The 16844-nt window shown below is 51.2% G+C and overlaps 1 protein-coding gene across 1 annotated transcript; it reads right to left on the bottom strand.

Moving 5' to 3' along the window:
• Nucleotides 1–1694: 1694 nt before the first annotated feature.
• On the bottom strand, nucleotides 1695–15316 carry METTL27 (methyltransferase like 27). Its single transcript, XM_030932010.1, is given in 5 exon segments — nucleotides 1695–1821; nucleotides 1823–1943; nucleotides 4520–4613; nucleotides 4901–5035; nucleotides 15230–15316. Coding segments are annotated over 5 exon segments (564 nt in total).
• Between the last annotated feature and the right edge of the window lie 1528 nt (nucleotides 15317–16844).

The raw sequence follows: 16844 nt of genomic DNA, 5'->3' as shown, positions 1-16844 counted from the left end.
ATGCCTGGGACCCCGGTGAAGGGTTGGGGACCCTAGGAGAGAGGTCCCCGCAGGGCTCCCAGCTCTGAGGTATGGGCCATCAGCCACCCCCACCCTGCTGTTGCTCCAGCTTTGTCTGGGCAGCCAGGCTGGTCTGTTCCTCTTTGCTGAGTCACCCAGGTTCCCCTTCCCAGCCTCTGCATAGCCGGCCCCTGCTGCCAGCCTGGAATGTCCCTTTTCCCTTCTCCACCTTTCTGGATCCTGCTTGTCCTGAAAGCCCAGCTCCCAGCCGCCTCCCCCATGAAGTCTTTCCACTCTCTTGGATGGAGAAATTATTATCAGCCCTGTTCACATCCCTGAGGTGCTGAGGGTCACCAAATGCCTTTCACCTGGACGGCAGCCTCCAAGCCACGTCCAGAGCTCGGCATTCTGATCCATTGATCGATGAGGGAACGGAGTGTGGCCCAGGCCCAGACCTACCGCTTGGGACTTTGGACTCCGAATTTGGGTGGGGAAGCTGTCCAGGACAGAGCTTGGGCCTCAGCAACCACTTGGGCTTGGCCTTGGCCTTGGGTCTGCCCTGCCGCTGTTGCGGAAAGGATGTTCCAAGGTTGCTTGGGCTTCATTTTCTCATTTTCTTGTTAGTAAGTTAGAGGTGAGCGGACCTAGCACCCTGGAAGGAGTGACCCCTGGAGACCCCCTGGAGGGGTCTTCTCCATCACTTCCTTCTTTCCTTCTTTCCTTCCTTCCTTCCTTCCTTCCTTCCTTCCTTCCTTCCTTCCTTCCTTCCTTCCTTCCTTCCTTCCTTCCTTCCCTCCTTCCCTCCTTTCCTCTCTCCCTCCCTTCCCCCTGCCTCCCTCCCTCCCTACCCCCCCGTCTCTCTCTCCTCTCTCTCTTTCTCTCTTTCTTTCTTTCTTTTTCTTTCTTGACAGAGTCTTGCTCTGTTGCCCAGGCTGGAGTGCACTGGTACGCTCTAGGCTCACTGCAACCTCTGCCTCCCGAGTTCAAGTGATTCTCCTGTCTCAGCCTCCCGAATAGCTGGGACTACAGGCATGCACCCACAGCACCTGGCTAATTTGTACAATTTTTTTTTTTTTTTTGAGACAGAATCTTGCTCTGTTACCCAACGGTTCCATCTCAGCTCACTGCAACCTCCGCCTCCTGGGTTCAAGCAATTCTCCTGCCTCAGCCTCCCAAGTAGCTGGGATTACATGCATGTGCTACCATGCCTGGCTAATTTTTGTGTTTTTAGTAGAGACACGGTTTTGCCATGTTGGCCAGGCTGGTCTCGAACTCCTGACCTCAAGTGATCCTCCCGCCTCGGCCTCCCGAAGTGCTAATTTTTACAATTTTTCTTTAAGATGGGGGTCTCACTATGTTGCCCAGGCTGGTCTTGAACTCGTGGTCTCAAGTGATCCTCCTGCTTTGGCCTCCCAAAGTGTTGCGATTACAGGTGCCACGTCTGCCACCACACCCTGCCACGTCTCGATTCTGGAACCCACAGGAACAGATGTCACTCTTTTCTGGGGCTAGAGAACTGCAGAATCATGAGTCCTTTTGGCCCTTCTGGGAGCTCATTTAATAGGCAGGGCATTTCTGAGGGGCAGGGTCGGTTCGGAGGTCCCATTTTGCAGGGGAGGCAGAGGAGGCCCAGCAGATGGGCCCACCTAAGGCCACATGGAGTTAGGGGCCAGCTAGGAGCTGGGGGCTGGATCTTACTTCCTCAACCTGGGCCACCTTCTGCTTTCGGTACAGGTAGACAATGCCGAAGATGAAGCCATCCTTGGCAGAGATGCCGGATACCACCTCCAGCTTGGAGGTAGGCAGCTCCCAGCAGTCCACAGGCCAGCCCACCAGGTGCTCCCATGCCCCAGCCTGCTCCAGCCTTCCCAGGGTGGCCTCCAGAGCCTCCTTGTTTTGAAGGTTGGACAAGTTGGTCCTGGTGGTCAGACACACCAGCCCACCTGGGGGAGAGGGGTAGATGAGGTGGGGGAGGGACAGTCCCAGGCCATCTCTGCTGGGGAGGGTTGTACCTTCAAGGCAATAAATTTTTTCAGTTTCCTTCCCAGGACAGTCTTTCTGTGTCTTTTACATCGGGAATTCCTTTTTCTTTCTTTCTTGTTTTTTTTTTTTTTTTTTGAGACCGAGTCTTGCTCTGTCACCCAGGCTGGAGTGCAATGGCATGCTCTTAGCTCAATGCAACCTCCGCCTCCCAGGTTCAAGTGATTCTCCTGTCTCAGCCTCCCTTGTAGCTGGGATTACAGGCATGTGCCACCACACCCAGCTATTTTGTATTTTTAGTAGAGATGGAGTTTTGCCATGTTGACCAGGCTGGTCTCGAACTCTTGACCTCAGACGATCTGCCTGCCTTGGCCTCCCAAAGTGCTGGGATTACAGGCGTGAGCCACTGTGCCTGGCTCCCCGCTTTTTTTTCTTTCTTGAGATAGAATCTCACCCTATTTCCCAGGCTGGAGTGCAGTGGCCCAATCATAGCTCACTGTAGCCTCCAAATCATGGGCTCAAGCAATCCTACCATCTCAGCCTCCTGAGTAACTGGGACCGTAGGGGCTTACCACAACGCCTAGCTAATTAATTTTTTTTTTTTAGAGATGGGGTCTTGCTATGTTGTCCAGGCTGCTCTTGAACTCCTGGGCTCAAGGGGTCCTCCTGCCTCGGCTTCCCAAAGTGCTGGGATTATGGGGGTGAGCTGCTGTGCCTGGTGGGGAATTCTTGACTTAATCTCCTGGATTGAGGAGACGCCCTCCTCACCACTCACCCACGCCTCTGCTGGAGGATGTGACTGTGTCTGAATGGACAGGAAGAAAGCCGGCATGTGGGCTTTGGATCTTGGGCTAGTCCCTTCACCTCTCTGGGCCTCGTTTCCCAGCTGGCACAGAGGATGATTAACATCACAGGAAGGCTGGTATGTGTGTTTGAAGTGCCTGACAGTAAGTGCTGGCCGAATGACCTTGTCACCTCAGGTCCAGGCACCTATAGTGTGCCCAGGGTGGCCTCAGGTGCACTGAGAAGGAGAGATAGGGAAAACCCAATGACTGGTCTGGGAAGGTTTCCTGGAGGAGGGAGTAAGGACAAGCAGGGCGTTGCTGGTAGAAGGGAGTGCGGTGAGAGGAGAAGCTCTGGAGCAGGGGAGACCGTCACCCGTGGGCAGCCCGATGGGGCTGAGGGGTTTAGCAAGCACAGGTTGGTCTAGGATGTCCGATCCTGGCTGCTTCACCCAGTAAAGTTCCTGTCTTCTTCGGCCCAACTTCGACCTTTCCGGATGACCCCATCCATGTCCCTGCATTTGTCAGCCTTCAGGGCTCCCCTGGATGCCTGCCCAGACCTGCCCAGGCTTAGCCAGTCTCTGCTGGGCCTGGCAAGGGGTGCGGAGAGAGGAGGGAGAGGAAGCATTTTTCCCTCTGTGATTTCCTGTCCTGTGCCTCCTGGTTCTCATGCTCAGCCCCTCTCCTTTCCGCCTTAGGCTGTGCCCTACGTGGATTCCTCACCTGGTCTCAGAAATGCCTCTCTTCTCTACATTCTCGGAGCAGGGCCGGGCGTGGTGGCTCAAGTCTGTAATTCCAGTACTTTGGGAGGCCAAGGCGGGTGGATCACTTCAAGTCAGGAGTTCGAGACCAGCCTGACCAACATGATGAAACCCCGTCTCTATTAAAAATGCAAAAATCAGCTGGGTGCAGTGGTGGGCTCCTGTAATCCCAGCTACTTGGGAGCCTGAGGCAGGAGAATCTCTTGAAGGTTGCAGTGAACTGAGATCGTGCCGCTATACTCCAGCCTTGGCGACAGAGTGAGACTCTGTCTCAAATTAGATAAATAAATAAATAATACATTCTGGGAGCAATGAGCACTCACGGCTCTGGTGGGGCCACCTCTGACCAGACCCTGTGATCGCTGGGCCCCAGTGGGTTGGAGATCAAGGCCCAGAGGGCAGGGTCTGAGCCCTGTGCCCAGAGCAGAGCAAAGCCCCGAGCAAGAACAGAGCAGGAGACGGGAGATACATCTGCCTGGGCAGCGCCATGTGTGGAGTTTACCAACAGTGCTCACAGCTCTCATCTCCCCTAAGCAGCCCCATTTCCCAGATGAGGAAACAGACCAGGAAAGAGAAAGGGACGCCCCGAAGGCAGTCCACGAATGAGTGAGGAAGCAGGCAGAGGAGGGAACAGAACTAAGCCCTCACTGTGGGCCGGGACCAAAGCAAAAGCTTCAGAGACAGGATTTCACCTGATTCTCACTTTAGTCCTATGGGGACCACCTGGCTCCCAGGCTAGGAAATGGAGGCTGCAGAGGAGGGTGGAGTTGCTCCTGGTTGCCCATGGATAAGAGCCAAGCTGGCCACCTGTCTGCCCCGCCTGTTTGCGTGGGTCTGCCGTTGGTGGCTGGGATGTTAGGCTAGGCTGTATGTGGCGATGGGCAGAACGCTGCCCCTCACTTAGCATGAGGGACTCTGAGGCCTGTGTCTGTGCTGTGCAGAGGGGAAGGTGTATGGTGACGGGGATTGGGGGTGGTTGGCTGGGCTGCTCCTCACCTGGCTTGGTGACACATAGGAGCTCAGGTATCGCATTGCAGGGCACCTGGCCGTCACTGGGGGCGCCAACTATCAGTACCACGTCGAAGGTCCCAGTGTGCGTGGGGAGGAGTGGGGACATGGTGTGACGCTTGGAAGGTGCTTTGTCTATGGTGTGGCCTCAGACCACCCTAGAGGGGACGAAGCTACCACCCGCATTTGCAGGACCCAGGTCCCCTGGAGGATAAGGTAAGTATGGCCCAGTTCTGGGCTGCAGCCAGATCTTGGGGTGCAGGATTGAGTGAGGGACTGGGGCTTAGTGTGGGAGGGGGATGGAGGATCTGCAAGGGAAAGGGCTTTATGAGGGGGGCCGTGGGGTGTTGGGATGGGAGAGGAAGTACCTTCGGGGCCAGGCAGAGGCTCCTGGCCCAGGGTGCAGAGGCTGAGGCGCTGATAGAGGCCACGGGCCCTGGCCTGTTCCAGCATCCCTAGGCTCCCATTCACCCCACGTAGCTGGAGGAAGCCTCTAGCCCGCAGCTGGGGTAGGGGTGGGAGACTCAGTCATGGTTCACACCTGCCACTTCCCGGCTGGGTCCCTGTGCCTTGGGAGGGCAGTGGATTCTGCATTGAATGTGGCCCATGCGTTTGCTTTTCAAAAAATTTTGAGCCATGCCCAGCTAATTTTTGTATTTTTAGTAGCGACGGGGGTTTCACCATGTTGGCCAGGTAGGTCTCAAACTCCTGACCTTGTGATCCGCCCGCCTCGGCCTCCCAAAGTGCTGGGATTATAGGCGTGAGCCACCGCACCCAGCAAATTTTATTTTAGTAAGTTAAATAGCCACATGTGGCTAGTGGCTACTGTATTGGACAGCACAGAGAGTCTTGCTGCTGGAAGTATAACCTGAAGATGTGCAGTCTCAGCCTCCGCAACATCTTGGGTTCCTCTAGGAGATGCCCTAGGGAAGCTTGTTAGAAATGCAAAAACTAGGCCGGGCGTGGTGGCTCACACCTTTAATCTCAGCACTTAGGGAGGCTGAGGCGGGTGGGTTACTTGAGGTCAGGACTTTGAAACCAGCCTGGCCAACATGACAGAACCCCATCTCTACTAAAAATACAAAAATTAGCCGGGCATGGTGGCAGGCATCTGTAATTCCAGCTACTCAGGAGGCTGAGGCGGGAGAATAGCTTGAACTTGGGAGGCACAGATTGCAGTGAGCAGAGATTGCACCACTGCACTCCAGCCTGGGTGACAGAGCGAGACTCCATCTCAAAAAAAAAAAAAAAAAAAAAAAAAAAGGAAAAAAAAGTGAAAATTCTCAGTTGACCTGGGACCTTCTGAATCGGAATTAGATTGCTGGGAATGGGAGCCAGAGTTTCTGTGTTTCTACAAACTCTGCAGGCAATTTCTAGGCAGCTGAAGTTTCAGAAGCTCTGGTCTAGAGGAACTGTGTAGGAAGCAAAGGTTTGGGCAGGCAGAATCTGGCAGGCTGTCGCAGCTGTCCTGGTGAGAGGTGATGGTTGCATGACCTTGGGTAGAGGTCATGACTGGGGAGAGGAACAGATTAACTTCAGAGATGTTTAGGGGGCAGTAGTGTCAGAGATGTTTGAACCAGAGCAACTCCATCTTGAATAGCAGCTGAATAAAATGAGACTGAGACTTACTGGACTGCATTCCCAGATGGTGAAGGCATTCTTCTTTGACAGGGTCTTGCTCTGTCACCCAGATAGGAGTGCAGTGACTCGCTCTCAGCTCACTGCAACCTCCACCTCCTGCCTCAGCCTCCTGAGTAGCTGGGATTACAGGGGAAAGGCTTATCAGAAACTCAAAGAATACGACCATTTGTCTCTCACCTTCCTGTGACCTAGAGCCCTCTCCCTGCTTTGAGTTGTCCCCGCCTTTCTAGACGAAACCAATGTACATCTTACATATATCGATTGACGTCTCATGTCTCCCTAAAATGTATAAAACCAAGCTGTGCCCCGACCACCTTGGATACATGTCTCCAGGACCTCCTGAGGCTGCGTCACGGGCGTGGGTCCTCAACCTTGGCAAAATAAACTCTCTAAATTAACTGAGACCCGTCTCAGATTTTCTGGGTTTATGGGATGAAGAGTAGAATGAACCCTCTAGCGTTGGAGGAGGGTGGGAGATATTAGAGTAAACTCATGGTTTTTTGTTTTGTTTTGTTTCGTTTTTTTTTTTTTTTTGAGACCGATTCTCGCTCTGTCGCCCAGGCTGGAGTGCAGTGGTGCGATCTCGGCTCACTGCAAGCTCCACCTCCCAGGTTCACACCAATTCTCCTGCCTCCCCAGTAGCTGGGACTACAGGTGCCCGCCGCCACACCTAGCTAATTTTTTTTTTTTTTTTTTTTTTTTTTTTTTGTATTTTTAGTAGAGACAGGGGTTCACTGTGTTAGCCAGGGTGGCCTCGATCTCCTGACCTCATGATCCGCCCGCCTCGGCCTCCCAAAGTGCTGGGATTACGGGCGTGAGCTACCGCACCCGGCCAACTCATGGGTTTTAACATAAATAGATGGGAAGATATATAAGTAGACATACATATATCTGTGTGTATTTGTGAATTTCCTAGCTTTGTCTGCCAAAATTACCTAAACACAGTAACACTGCAGTAGTAATCACCACACTGCACATCCAGATCTTGTTCTAAAAATGCATTCTTGCCGGGTGCGGTGGCTCATGTGTGTAATTCTAGCACTTTGGGAGGCCGAGGCGGGCAGATCACTTGAGGTCAGGAGTTCAAGACGAGCCTGGCCAACATGGAGAAACCCTGTCTCTACTGAAAATACAAAAATTAGATAGGAGTGGTGGTGTGCACCTGTAATCCGGCCACTCAGGAGGCTGAGGCAGGAGAATCGCTTGAACCTGGGAGGCGAAGGTTGCAGTGAGCAGAGATTGCACCACAGCACTCCAGCCTGGGCAACACAGCGAGACTAAAAAAAATAGAGACACTAAAAAAAATGACTGAAATGCTTGGAGCAGGAAAAGTATGAGATATGCCTGAAACATCTTGAAATATCCCAAAATGCAAGCCTTCTCCAGTTTTTCTCCTCTCTGGCCCAGAAACCTGTTCTAGCCTTGGGGCTGGAAGGCCTTTGTCTGACTCATCAAGTTTTATTTATTTTTTTCTCTAATCCTTTACTCCCCTCAAGTCTTAAGTTTTTGGAGCCTCAAAGCCTTTTCTGTGTCTTTTGCTGAAAATGACCCTCTCACTCCCGGCAGTGGATATCAAGCTTCCCCTCCCGCCAAGTCCAGCTCCTGCCAAAGTGATGGGGGCAGCCTGGGGACTTGGGGAAGAGAAAACAGTTTGGGGTGGGAGATGTATTAAAAGAATCCATTGGCTGGGTGCAGTGGCTCACACCTGTAATCCCAGCCCTTTGGGAGGCCGAGGCTGGAGGATCGCTTGAGCCCAGGAGTTTGAGACCAGCCTGGGCAACATAGCAAGACCCCATCTCTACAAAAAACTTCAAAAATTACCTGGGTGTGGTGGTATGTGCCTGTGGTTCCAACTACTCAGGAGGCTGAGGTGGATTGCTTGAACCCAGGAGGTTGAGGCTGCAGTGAGCTAGGATTGTGCCACTGCACTCTAGCCTGAGCAACAGAGCAGACCCTGTCTCAAACAAAACAAAACAAAAAAACAACAACCCCCCCACCACACGACAAAAACCAACCCCAAGTGGTTTAAATATTAGGGGTTTGGTATTTTTCTTACAGCAAGAAGGCCAGTGGTCAGCAGCACAGGGGCCAGCCCAGGGGCCCACTGATCTCACAAGGACCCTGGTGCCCACCTCTCACTTACCACACTGTGTGTTTGCACTGTTGGCTCCTTCTGGTCACAAGTGGTGGCAGCAGCTTGAACATTCCTTGCATCCTTACATTCAAATCCCAAGGCAGGCCAGGTGCGGAGGCTCATGCCTATAATCCCAGTACTTTGGGAGGCCGAGGTGGGTGGATCAGTTGAAGTCAGGAGTTCGAGACCAGCCTGGCCAACATGGTGAAAACCTGTCTCTACTAAAAATACAAAAATTAGCTGGGCATGGTGGTGGGCACCTGTAGTCCCAGCTACTCGGGAGACTGAGGCAGGAGAATTGCTTCAACCTGGGAGGTGGAAGTTGCAGTGAGCCAGGATCGTGCCATTGCACTCCAGACTGGCGACAGAGCAAGTCCACCTCAAATAATAAAAACAAACAAAACAAAGCCCAAGGCAGGCTAGGAATGGCAGGAGCTTTTCCTTGTTTCTCCTTCCCTCCCTCCCTCACTCTCTCCCTCCCTTCCTCCTTCCCTGTCTCCCTTTTTTCCTTTATATTTTTAATTTTAAATTTTTTTTTTTTTTTTTTTTTTTTAAGAGGAGTCTTGCTCTGTTTCCAGGCTGGAGTGCAGTGGCACAATCCTAGCTCACTGCAGCCTCTACTTCCTGGGCTCAAGCAATCCTTCCACCTCAGCCTCCTGGGTAGCTGGGACCACAGATGCTTGCCACCAAGTCTGGCTAATTAAAAAAATTTTTTTGGCCGGGCGCGGTGGCTCAACCCTGTAATCCCAGCACTTTGGGAGGCCAAGACGGGCGGATCACAAGGTTAGGAGATTGAGACCATCCTGGCTAACATGGTGAAACCCCGTCTCTACTAAAAAATACAAAAAAAAAAAAAAAAAAACTAGCCGGGCGAGGTGGCGGGCGCCTGTAGTCCCAGGTACTCGGGAGGCTGAGGCAGGAGAATGGCGTAAACCCGGGAGGCGGAGCTTGCAGTGAGCCGAGATCCGGCCACTGCACTCCAGCCTGGGTGACAGAGCCAGACTCCGTCTCAAAAAAAAAAAAAAAAAAAAAAAAAATTTTTTGTAGAGATGGGGTCTCGCTATGTTGCCTAGGCTGATCTCCAATTCCTGGGCTCAAGCCATCCTCCCTCCTTGGCATTCAAAATGTTGGGATTACAGGCGTGAGGAATTTACCTGGCCTTTCTGTCTTTCTACGTGGGGAGGATATTTCCAGAAGCCGCAGAAGCTGGGAAGTGTGATCTGGCACTTTGAGGCTCAGGTGTGGGGGGTGAGCTTTCCATCCAGGAAGGAGGGAGGGGAGAATGGCTTGTGGTACTATTCCTGGACCAAACTGAGGGTCGGGCTGCTACTTCTCGCGGCCCAATAATGAGATGCACATAAACGGGGGAGGAAGAGAGTTTTTATTTCTGTCAGTGGTTACAGGGAGAAAGCCTGGAAATTATCACCAGACCAACCCAAAATTACAAAGTTTTCCAGAGCTTATATACCTTCTAAGCTACACGTCTATGTGTAAGTGTGCATTCATCTAAAGACATAAGTGATTAACTTATTTTAATCCGTAACTAAGCCTCAGTAAATTTACTTCTCTAAATGGGTCCAGGTGCTGGGGCGATTACCATTATCTCCTGCTAAATCATGGAGGTTTGAGGAGTTCCTTCAGACTGCCAATACGTTTGTTTGCGGAGGCCTGGGGAGTTTCTTCAGACCCACAGTAAAACTTCCTTAATTCTAAATGGTCCTGTTAAGAATTCCTTCATTATTTTGTCATGCTTTAAGGCCCAGGAAAGGCCTGGGCAAAACTCTTGGTGGGCTTTTGTTACATCCCAGCCTTTGTATAAGGGCACTGGCTTTTAATATTTAACTTAACTCAGTCAGTACTGAAACAGTTGTTAGGGAGACCTGGCTGCCACAGCGTGGGTTCCCGTGCTGCTCCTGGGGTGTGAGGGTGTGTGTTCCTTCATGTGCACCTGTGTGATGAGCAGGGAATGTTACAGGTGTCCATTTTGATGTGTGCAGGACCCAGGCTGTGGAGAGCTTGGTCCCCAGGCTACGGACTTCCTTCCTTCCTTCCTTCTTTCCTTCCTTCCTCTCTTACTTCCTCCCTTTCTCCTTCCTTCCTTCTTTCCTTCCTTCCTTCCTTCTTCCCTCCTTCCCTCCTTTCTTCCTTTCTCTCTCTCTCCTTCCTTCCTTCCTTCCTCCCTTCCTCCCTCCCTTACTTCCTCCCTTTCTCCTTCCTTCCTTCCTTCTTTCCTTCTTTCTTTCCTTCCTTCCTTCTTCCCTCCCTCCCTCCTTTCTTTCTTTCTCTCTCTCCCCTTCCTTCCTTCCTTCTTTCCTTCCTTCTTTCTTTCCTTCCTTTCCTTTCTTTCCCCCTCTTCTCCCTCCCTCCCTTCCTTCCTTCCTTCTTTCTCCCCTTCCCCTTCCCCTTCCCTTCCCTTCCTTCTTTTCTCTCTTTCTTCTTTTTTGTGTGTGTGTGAGATGGAGTCTCGCTCTGTCGCCCAGGCTGGAATGCAGTGGTGCGATCTTGGCTCACTGCAACCTTTGTCTTCTGGGTTCAAGCAATTCTCCTGCTTCAGCCTCCCAAGTAACTGGGACTACAGGCATGCACCACCACACCCAGCTAATTTTTTTTTTTTTTTTTTTTAGTAGAGATGGGGTTTTGCCATGTTGGCCAGGCTGGTTTCAAACTCCTGACCTCAGGTGATCCGCCTGCCTCGGCCTCCCAAAGTGCTGGGATTACAGGCATGAGCCACTGCGCCTGGCTTATGGACGCGCTTTCTAACCCTGAATGTGCAATGGGAGTTGTGGCTTCAGATTTGCATTTTACCAAAATGGCTCCAGAAGGCGGCGGGGAGAGCCGGCTGGGTGAACTGCAAGTTCCGAGGCTGTTGCAATTACTTGGCAAGAGCTGGAGTGTCAAGAGTCGGGGGCTGCGGAGGAGGGGGTGACCTTGGTGCTGATGGGGTGTGGGGCTGTTGAGGACCAGATGGCAACTTCCCTTCCTTGGAGTTTTCATCCTACCTCATCTTCTTCACCGCCTCCTCCTCGCTCTTCTCCTACCTCTAAGCTTAGGAGAGGCCCCTGGCTGTGTCCTGGGTCTTCCTCCTTCTCTGTCTACACCCACTTCCTAGGTGATCTCATCTAGTCCCATGGTTTTTTTTTTTTTTTTTTTTTTGAGACGGAGTCTTGCTCTGCCACCCAGGCTGGAGCGCAGTGGCCGGATCTCAGCTCACTGCAAGTTCCGCCTCCCGGGTTTTTTACGCCATTCTCCTGCCTCAGCCTCCCGAGTAGCTGGGACTACAGGCGCCCGCCTCGTCGCCCGGCTAGTTTTTTGTATTTTTAAGTAGAGACAGGGTTTCACCGTGTTAGCCAGGATGGTCTCGATCTTCTGACCTCGTGATCCGCCTGTCTCGGCCTCCCAAAGTGCTGGGATTACAGGCTTGAGCCACCGCGCCCGGCCGTCCCATGGTTTTAAATACCGCTTATTTGTGGGTGACTCCCAAATTGATGACTCCTAGTCTTGGCTCTCCCCCGAACTCTGAACTTGTTCACCCAGCCATGAAACTGACATCTCCTTGGAGGCCACAGGTCTGGTAATAAGCCCAGATGCGAGAGTGATTCTTTCCACTCCCAAATCTGCTCCTCCTCAGGGTCCCTCTCTGCAAATGGCCCTGAATGAGGTCAGGAGTTCGAGACCAGCCTGGCCAACATGGTGAAACCCTGTCTCTCCCAAAAATACAAAAATTATCTGGGTGTGGTGGTGGGTGCCTGTAATCCCAGCTACTTGGGAGGCTGAGGCAGGAGAATCGCTTGAACCCGGGAGGCAGAGGTTGCAGTGAGCCGAGATCGTGCCATTGCACTCCAGCCTGGCGACAGAGCGAGACTCCGTCTGAAAAAATTAAAAGGAAAAAAAGAAGAAAATCCCAAACACACACAAAAGAAGAGACTAGTGTAATAACTCCCCACGTATTTCTTCACGAGCGTTTCAATAGTTAACACACTGTGCCCAGCCAGAGGGGCGTTTCCACAGTATTCATCTAATTGAGCTTACCCCCCTGCTTAAAACCTGAAATCCAAGTTCTCTCCTCTCCACGTCTGTAGCATCTCTTTTCCTTGCTCTGCCACTCTGGCCTCTGCTGTTCCTGGAGAGTGCCAAGGCTATCACAGGGCCTTTGAACTATTTTCCAGCCAGGAAAATCCTCTCACCTTAGCCTCCCGAGCAGCTGGGACTACAGGCGTGCACCATCACACCCAACTAATTTTTATTTTTATTTTTATTTTTCGTAGAGGTGGGGTTTTGCCACGTTGCCCACTCTTCAACTCTGCTTCAGTGGCTTTTTCTTTTTTTTTGAGATGGAGTCTTGCTCTGTTGCCCAGGCTGGAGTGAAGTGGTATGATCTCGGCTCACTACAACCTCCACCTCCTGGGTTCAAGCGATTCTCCCGCCTCGGCCTCCCGAGTAGCTGAGATTACAGGCGCGCACCACCAAGCCTGGCTAATTTTTTGTCTTTTTAGTGGAGACAGGGTTTCAACAAGTTACCCAGCTGGTCTCAAACTCCTGACTTCAAGTGATCTGCCCGCCTTGGCCTCCCAAAGTGCTGGGATGACCGGCATGGGTCCCCATGCCCTGCCCTTTACGAGCTCTTTCTGTGTTGATGCTTGTGGACTGGGTTCATTTTCACCACCGCTTAGTCATCCCTCAAGCCTCAAGCTGACACACCCAGTTGATACATCTCCCCTTTCCTGGGGATAGGAAATAACGTTGCCATGCACGTGTCTCTTTGTTCACAAGTGGAAGTTTCTGGAAGAAATGCTTTAACCCACTGGAGGGTAGTGAAAACAATTCAGCTGGTTGTGAAATAGAATGAGTAGAAATTAGAAGAGCACATTGCATGTAGTAAGAGTAATTATTGTTTTGCTAGGCTCTTGCTTCAGTTTCACATGCGTGTTTAATGAGCAGCTTTGTGCAATACTTTTTTTTTCTTTTTAGAGACAAGGTCTCACTCTGTCGCCCAGGCTGGAGTGCAGTGGCACAATCCTAGCTCACTACAGTCTCAACCTTCTGGGCTCAAGTGATCCACCTGCCTCAGCCTCCTGAGTGGCTGAGATTATAGGCATGCACTATCACGCTTAGCTAATTCTTAAAAATATTTCCTAGAGACAGGGTCTCTGTGGTCCAGGCTGGTCTCCAACTCCTGGCCTCAAGCGATCTTCCCACTTTGGCCTCCCAAAGGGCTGGGATTACAGATGTGAGCCACTGCGCCCAGTCTCTTTAATACAATTTTTACCATGGGTGGCACCCTGAGACTAAAAACCAGCAGGGTACTATTGAGTCAGGGTACAGGCAGTGTCCGAGGCTCTGGTTGTCCTACAGAGTCATCAATGCACGTGTGCTGTAGACTTTTTTTGTTTTTGCAAATGAGGGTGAGATCATATCTCACTGTGGTTTCAATGTGCATTCCTCCCCAATGACTAATGAGGTTGAACCTCTTTCCATCAGTTTATTGGCTCCTGGAGTTTCCTTTTCTGTGAATGGCTTTGCTCTTGTATTCCACTGGGTCATTTGATTTTTTTCCCTTTCCCTATTTTTAACTGACAAGGAACAACCGTACATATTTATGGTGTATGACATGGTGTTTTGATATATGGATGTATTGTCGAATGACTTAACGTATGCATCACCTCACATACTTACATCATTAGTTTGCAGTGAGAACATTTAAAATCTACTCTCTTGGCAAACTTCCTTCCTTCCTTCCTTCCTTCCTTCCTTCCTTCCTTCCTTCCTTCCTTCCTTCCTTCCTTCCTTCCTTCCTTCCTTCCTTCCTCCTTCCCTCCCTCCCTCCCTCCCTTCCTTTCTCTTTCTCTCTCTCTTTCTCTCTTTCTCAGAGTCTCTCCCTCTGTTGCCCAGGCTGGAGTGCAACGGCACGATCTCAGCTCACTGCAACATCTGCTGCCTGAATTCCGGCAATTCTCCTGCCTCAGTCTCCTGAGTACCTGGGATTACAGGCGCCCACCACCGCACCTGGCTAATTTTTGTATTTTTAGTAGAGATGGGGTTTCACCATTCAAGACCGGCCAGGCTGGTCTTGAACTGCTGACCTTATGATCCACCCACCTCGCCCGCCCTCCCTCCCTCCCTCCCTCCCTTCCTTCCTCCCTCTCTCTCTTTTTCTTTCTTTCTCTCTCTTTTTTCCCTTCCTTCCTCCCTCCCTCCCTCCTTTCTTTCTTTCTCTCTCTCTCTCCTTCCTTCCTTCCCTCCCTCCCTCCCTCCTTCCTTCCCTCCCTCCCTCCCTCCTTCCTTCCCTCCTTCCTTCCTCCTTCCCTTCCTTCCCTCCCTCCCTCCCTCCCTCCCTTCCCTCCCTCCCTCCTTCCCTCCCTCCCTCCCTCCCTCCCTCCCTCCCTTCCCTCCTTCCCTCTTTCCTTCTTTCCTTCCCTCCCTCCCTCCTGCCTGGATCTTGTTCTGTTGCCCAGGCTGGAGTACAGTGGTGCAATCTCCACTCACTGTAACCCCTGCCTTCTGGGCTTAAGCAATCCTCCTACCTCAGCCTTCCAAGTAGTTGGGACTGCAGGCGCATGCCACCATGCCTGGCTAATTTTTGCATTTTATTTTTTTTTAAATAGAGACAGGGTCTCAATATGCTGCCCAGGCTGGTCTCCAACTCCTGAGCTCAAGCAATCCACCTGCCTCGGCCTCCCAAAGTGCTGAGCGAGATGACAGGCGTGAACCACCGTGCCTAGCCAGCAGCTTTCAAGTGTACACGAGATTGTTATCAACTATAGGTAGCGTGATGTACAACACATCTCTTGAATTCACTCCTCTGGCTAACCAAAATTCCGTGTGGGTCGTTTAATTTTATCTTTACTAGTTTGTAGGAGTTCCTCAGATACTTCAGATTGTGGCTACTGTTTGCGGGGTTGCAACCGTTTCCACCAGGCTCTCACAGCTTTGGCTTTGCTTGGTGATGGGCCAGGGCAGTGGCGGTGGCTGGTGGTGGCCGCGAGGGGCTGCAGGACTTCTTTCAACAACATGGTTTATGGTTTATTTATTTATTTTTCTGAGACACAGGCTCGCTCTGTCATCCAGGCTGAAGTGCAGTGGCGTGACCTTGGCTCACTGCAACCTCCGCCTCCTGGGTTCAAGTGATTCTCCTGCCTCAGCCTCCTGGGTAGCTGGGATTACAGGCGTGCGGCACCACACCTGGCTAATTTTTGTATTTTTAGTAGAGACTGGGTTTTGCCATGTTGACCAGGCTGGTCTCGAACTCCTGACTTCAGGTGATCCACCTGCCTTGGCTTCCCAAAGTGCTGGGATTATAGATGTGAGCCCCCACGCCTGACCCACAGTATGGTTTAAACAGAGAGGTGACGGGGCTCTGAGGAACATTTATTTTTTCTTATTTTATTTCTAACTTTGTGAAACCCTAGGAAATGTCCTAGAAACACCTGCTTTAGGACATGAGACATAAGAGCAAGTAGAGGCCAGGCGTGGTGGCTCACACCTGTAATTCCAGCACTTTGGGAGGCTGAAGAAGTGGGATTACTTGAGGCCAGAAGTTGAAGACCAGCCTGGGCAACTTAGCAAGACCCTGCCTCTACAAAAAAAATTTTTTTTAAACAATCAGCCAGGCTTGGTGACATGCATCTGTAGTCTACTCAAGAAGCTGAGGTGAGTCTGGGCAGGGTGGCTAATGCCTGTGATCCCAGCACTTTGGGAGGTCAAGGTGGGTGGATCACCTGAGGTCAGGAGTTCAAGACCAGCCTGACCAACATGGTAAAATCCCACCTCTACTAAAAATACACAGATTAGCCAGGACTGGTGGTGCGCGCCTGTAGTCCCAGCTACTTGGGAGGCTGAGGTGGGAGAATCGCTTGAACCCGGGAGGCGAAGGTTGCAGTGAGCTGAGAATGTTCCACTGCACTCCAGCCTGGGTGACAGAGTGAGACTCTGTCTCAAAAAAACAAAACAAAAACAAAAATAAAAAGAGCAAGTAGAGAAAGAGGGATTGGATGAGGATGGGGCAGGGGTGCTGGGAGAATGTCCCAGAGAAAGGTCTAGGTGAGCTGGCAGAAAACAAGTGTCTAAAAAGTTTGGTTCTGAACAAATTGATCAATAAATGAATTGGTAAATGTTATGAATAATTTCCATTGCTGTTTTTTTTAATATGTTGATGATTTTTAAATTTATTTATTTATTTTTGAGACACAGCCTTGCTCTGTCACTCAGGCTGGAGTGCAGTGTCGCAAACACAGCTCACTGCAGCCTCCACCTCCTGGGCTCAAGCGATCCTCCTACCACAGCCTCCTGAGTAGCTGGGACTACAGGTGTTCACTCCCACTCCTGCCTAATTTTTATATTTTTTTTGGTAGAGACAGGGGTCTTGTTATGTTGCTCAGGCTGGCTTTGAACTCCTAGGCTTAATCGATCCTCCTTCCTCTGCCTCCCAAAGTGCTGGGATTACAGGCGCGAGCCACTGTGTCCGGACTGCATTTATGCCTTTTTGCCCGTTTAATTTTATTTTGCACTTTTATTTTGGGATGAATAATGTTTTTGAACCAT

This window comes from Rhinopithecus roxellana, chromosome 6, assembly GCF_007565055.1.
Source record: "Rhinopithecus roxellana isolate Shanxi Qingling chromosome 6, ASM756505v1, whole genome shotgun sequence".
NCBI classification, from domain to species: domain Eukaryota; kingdom Metazoa; phylum Chordata; class Mammalia; order Primates; family Cercopithecidae; genus Rhinopithecus; species Rhinopithecus roxellana.
The sequence above is the reverse complement of the archived record's forward strand: the minus strand, read 5'-3'. Positions and strand labels throughout refer to the sequence as shown.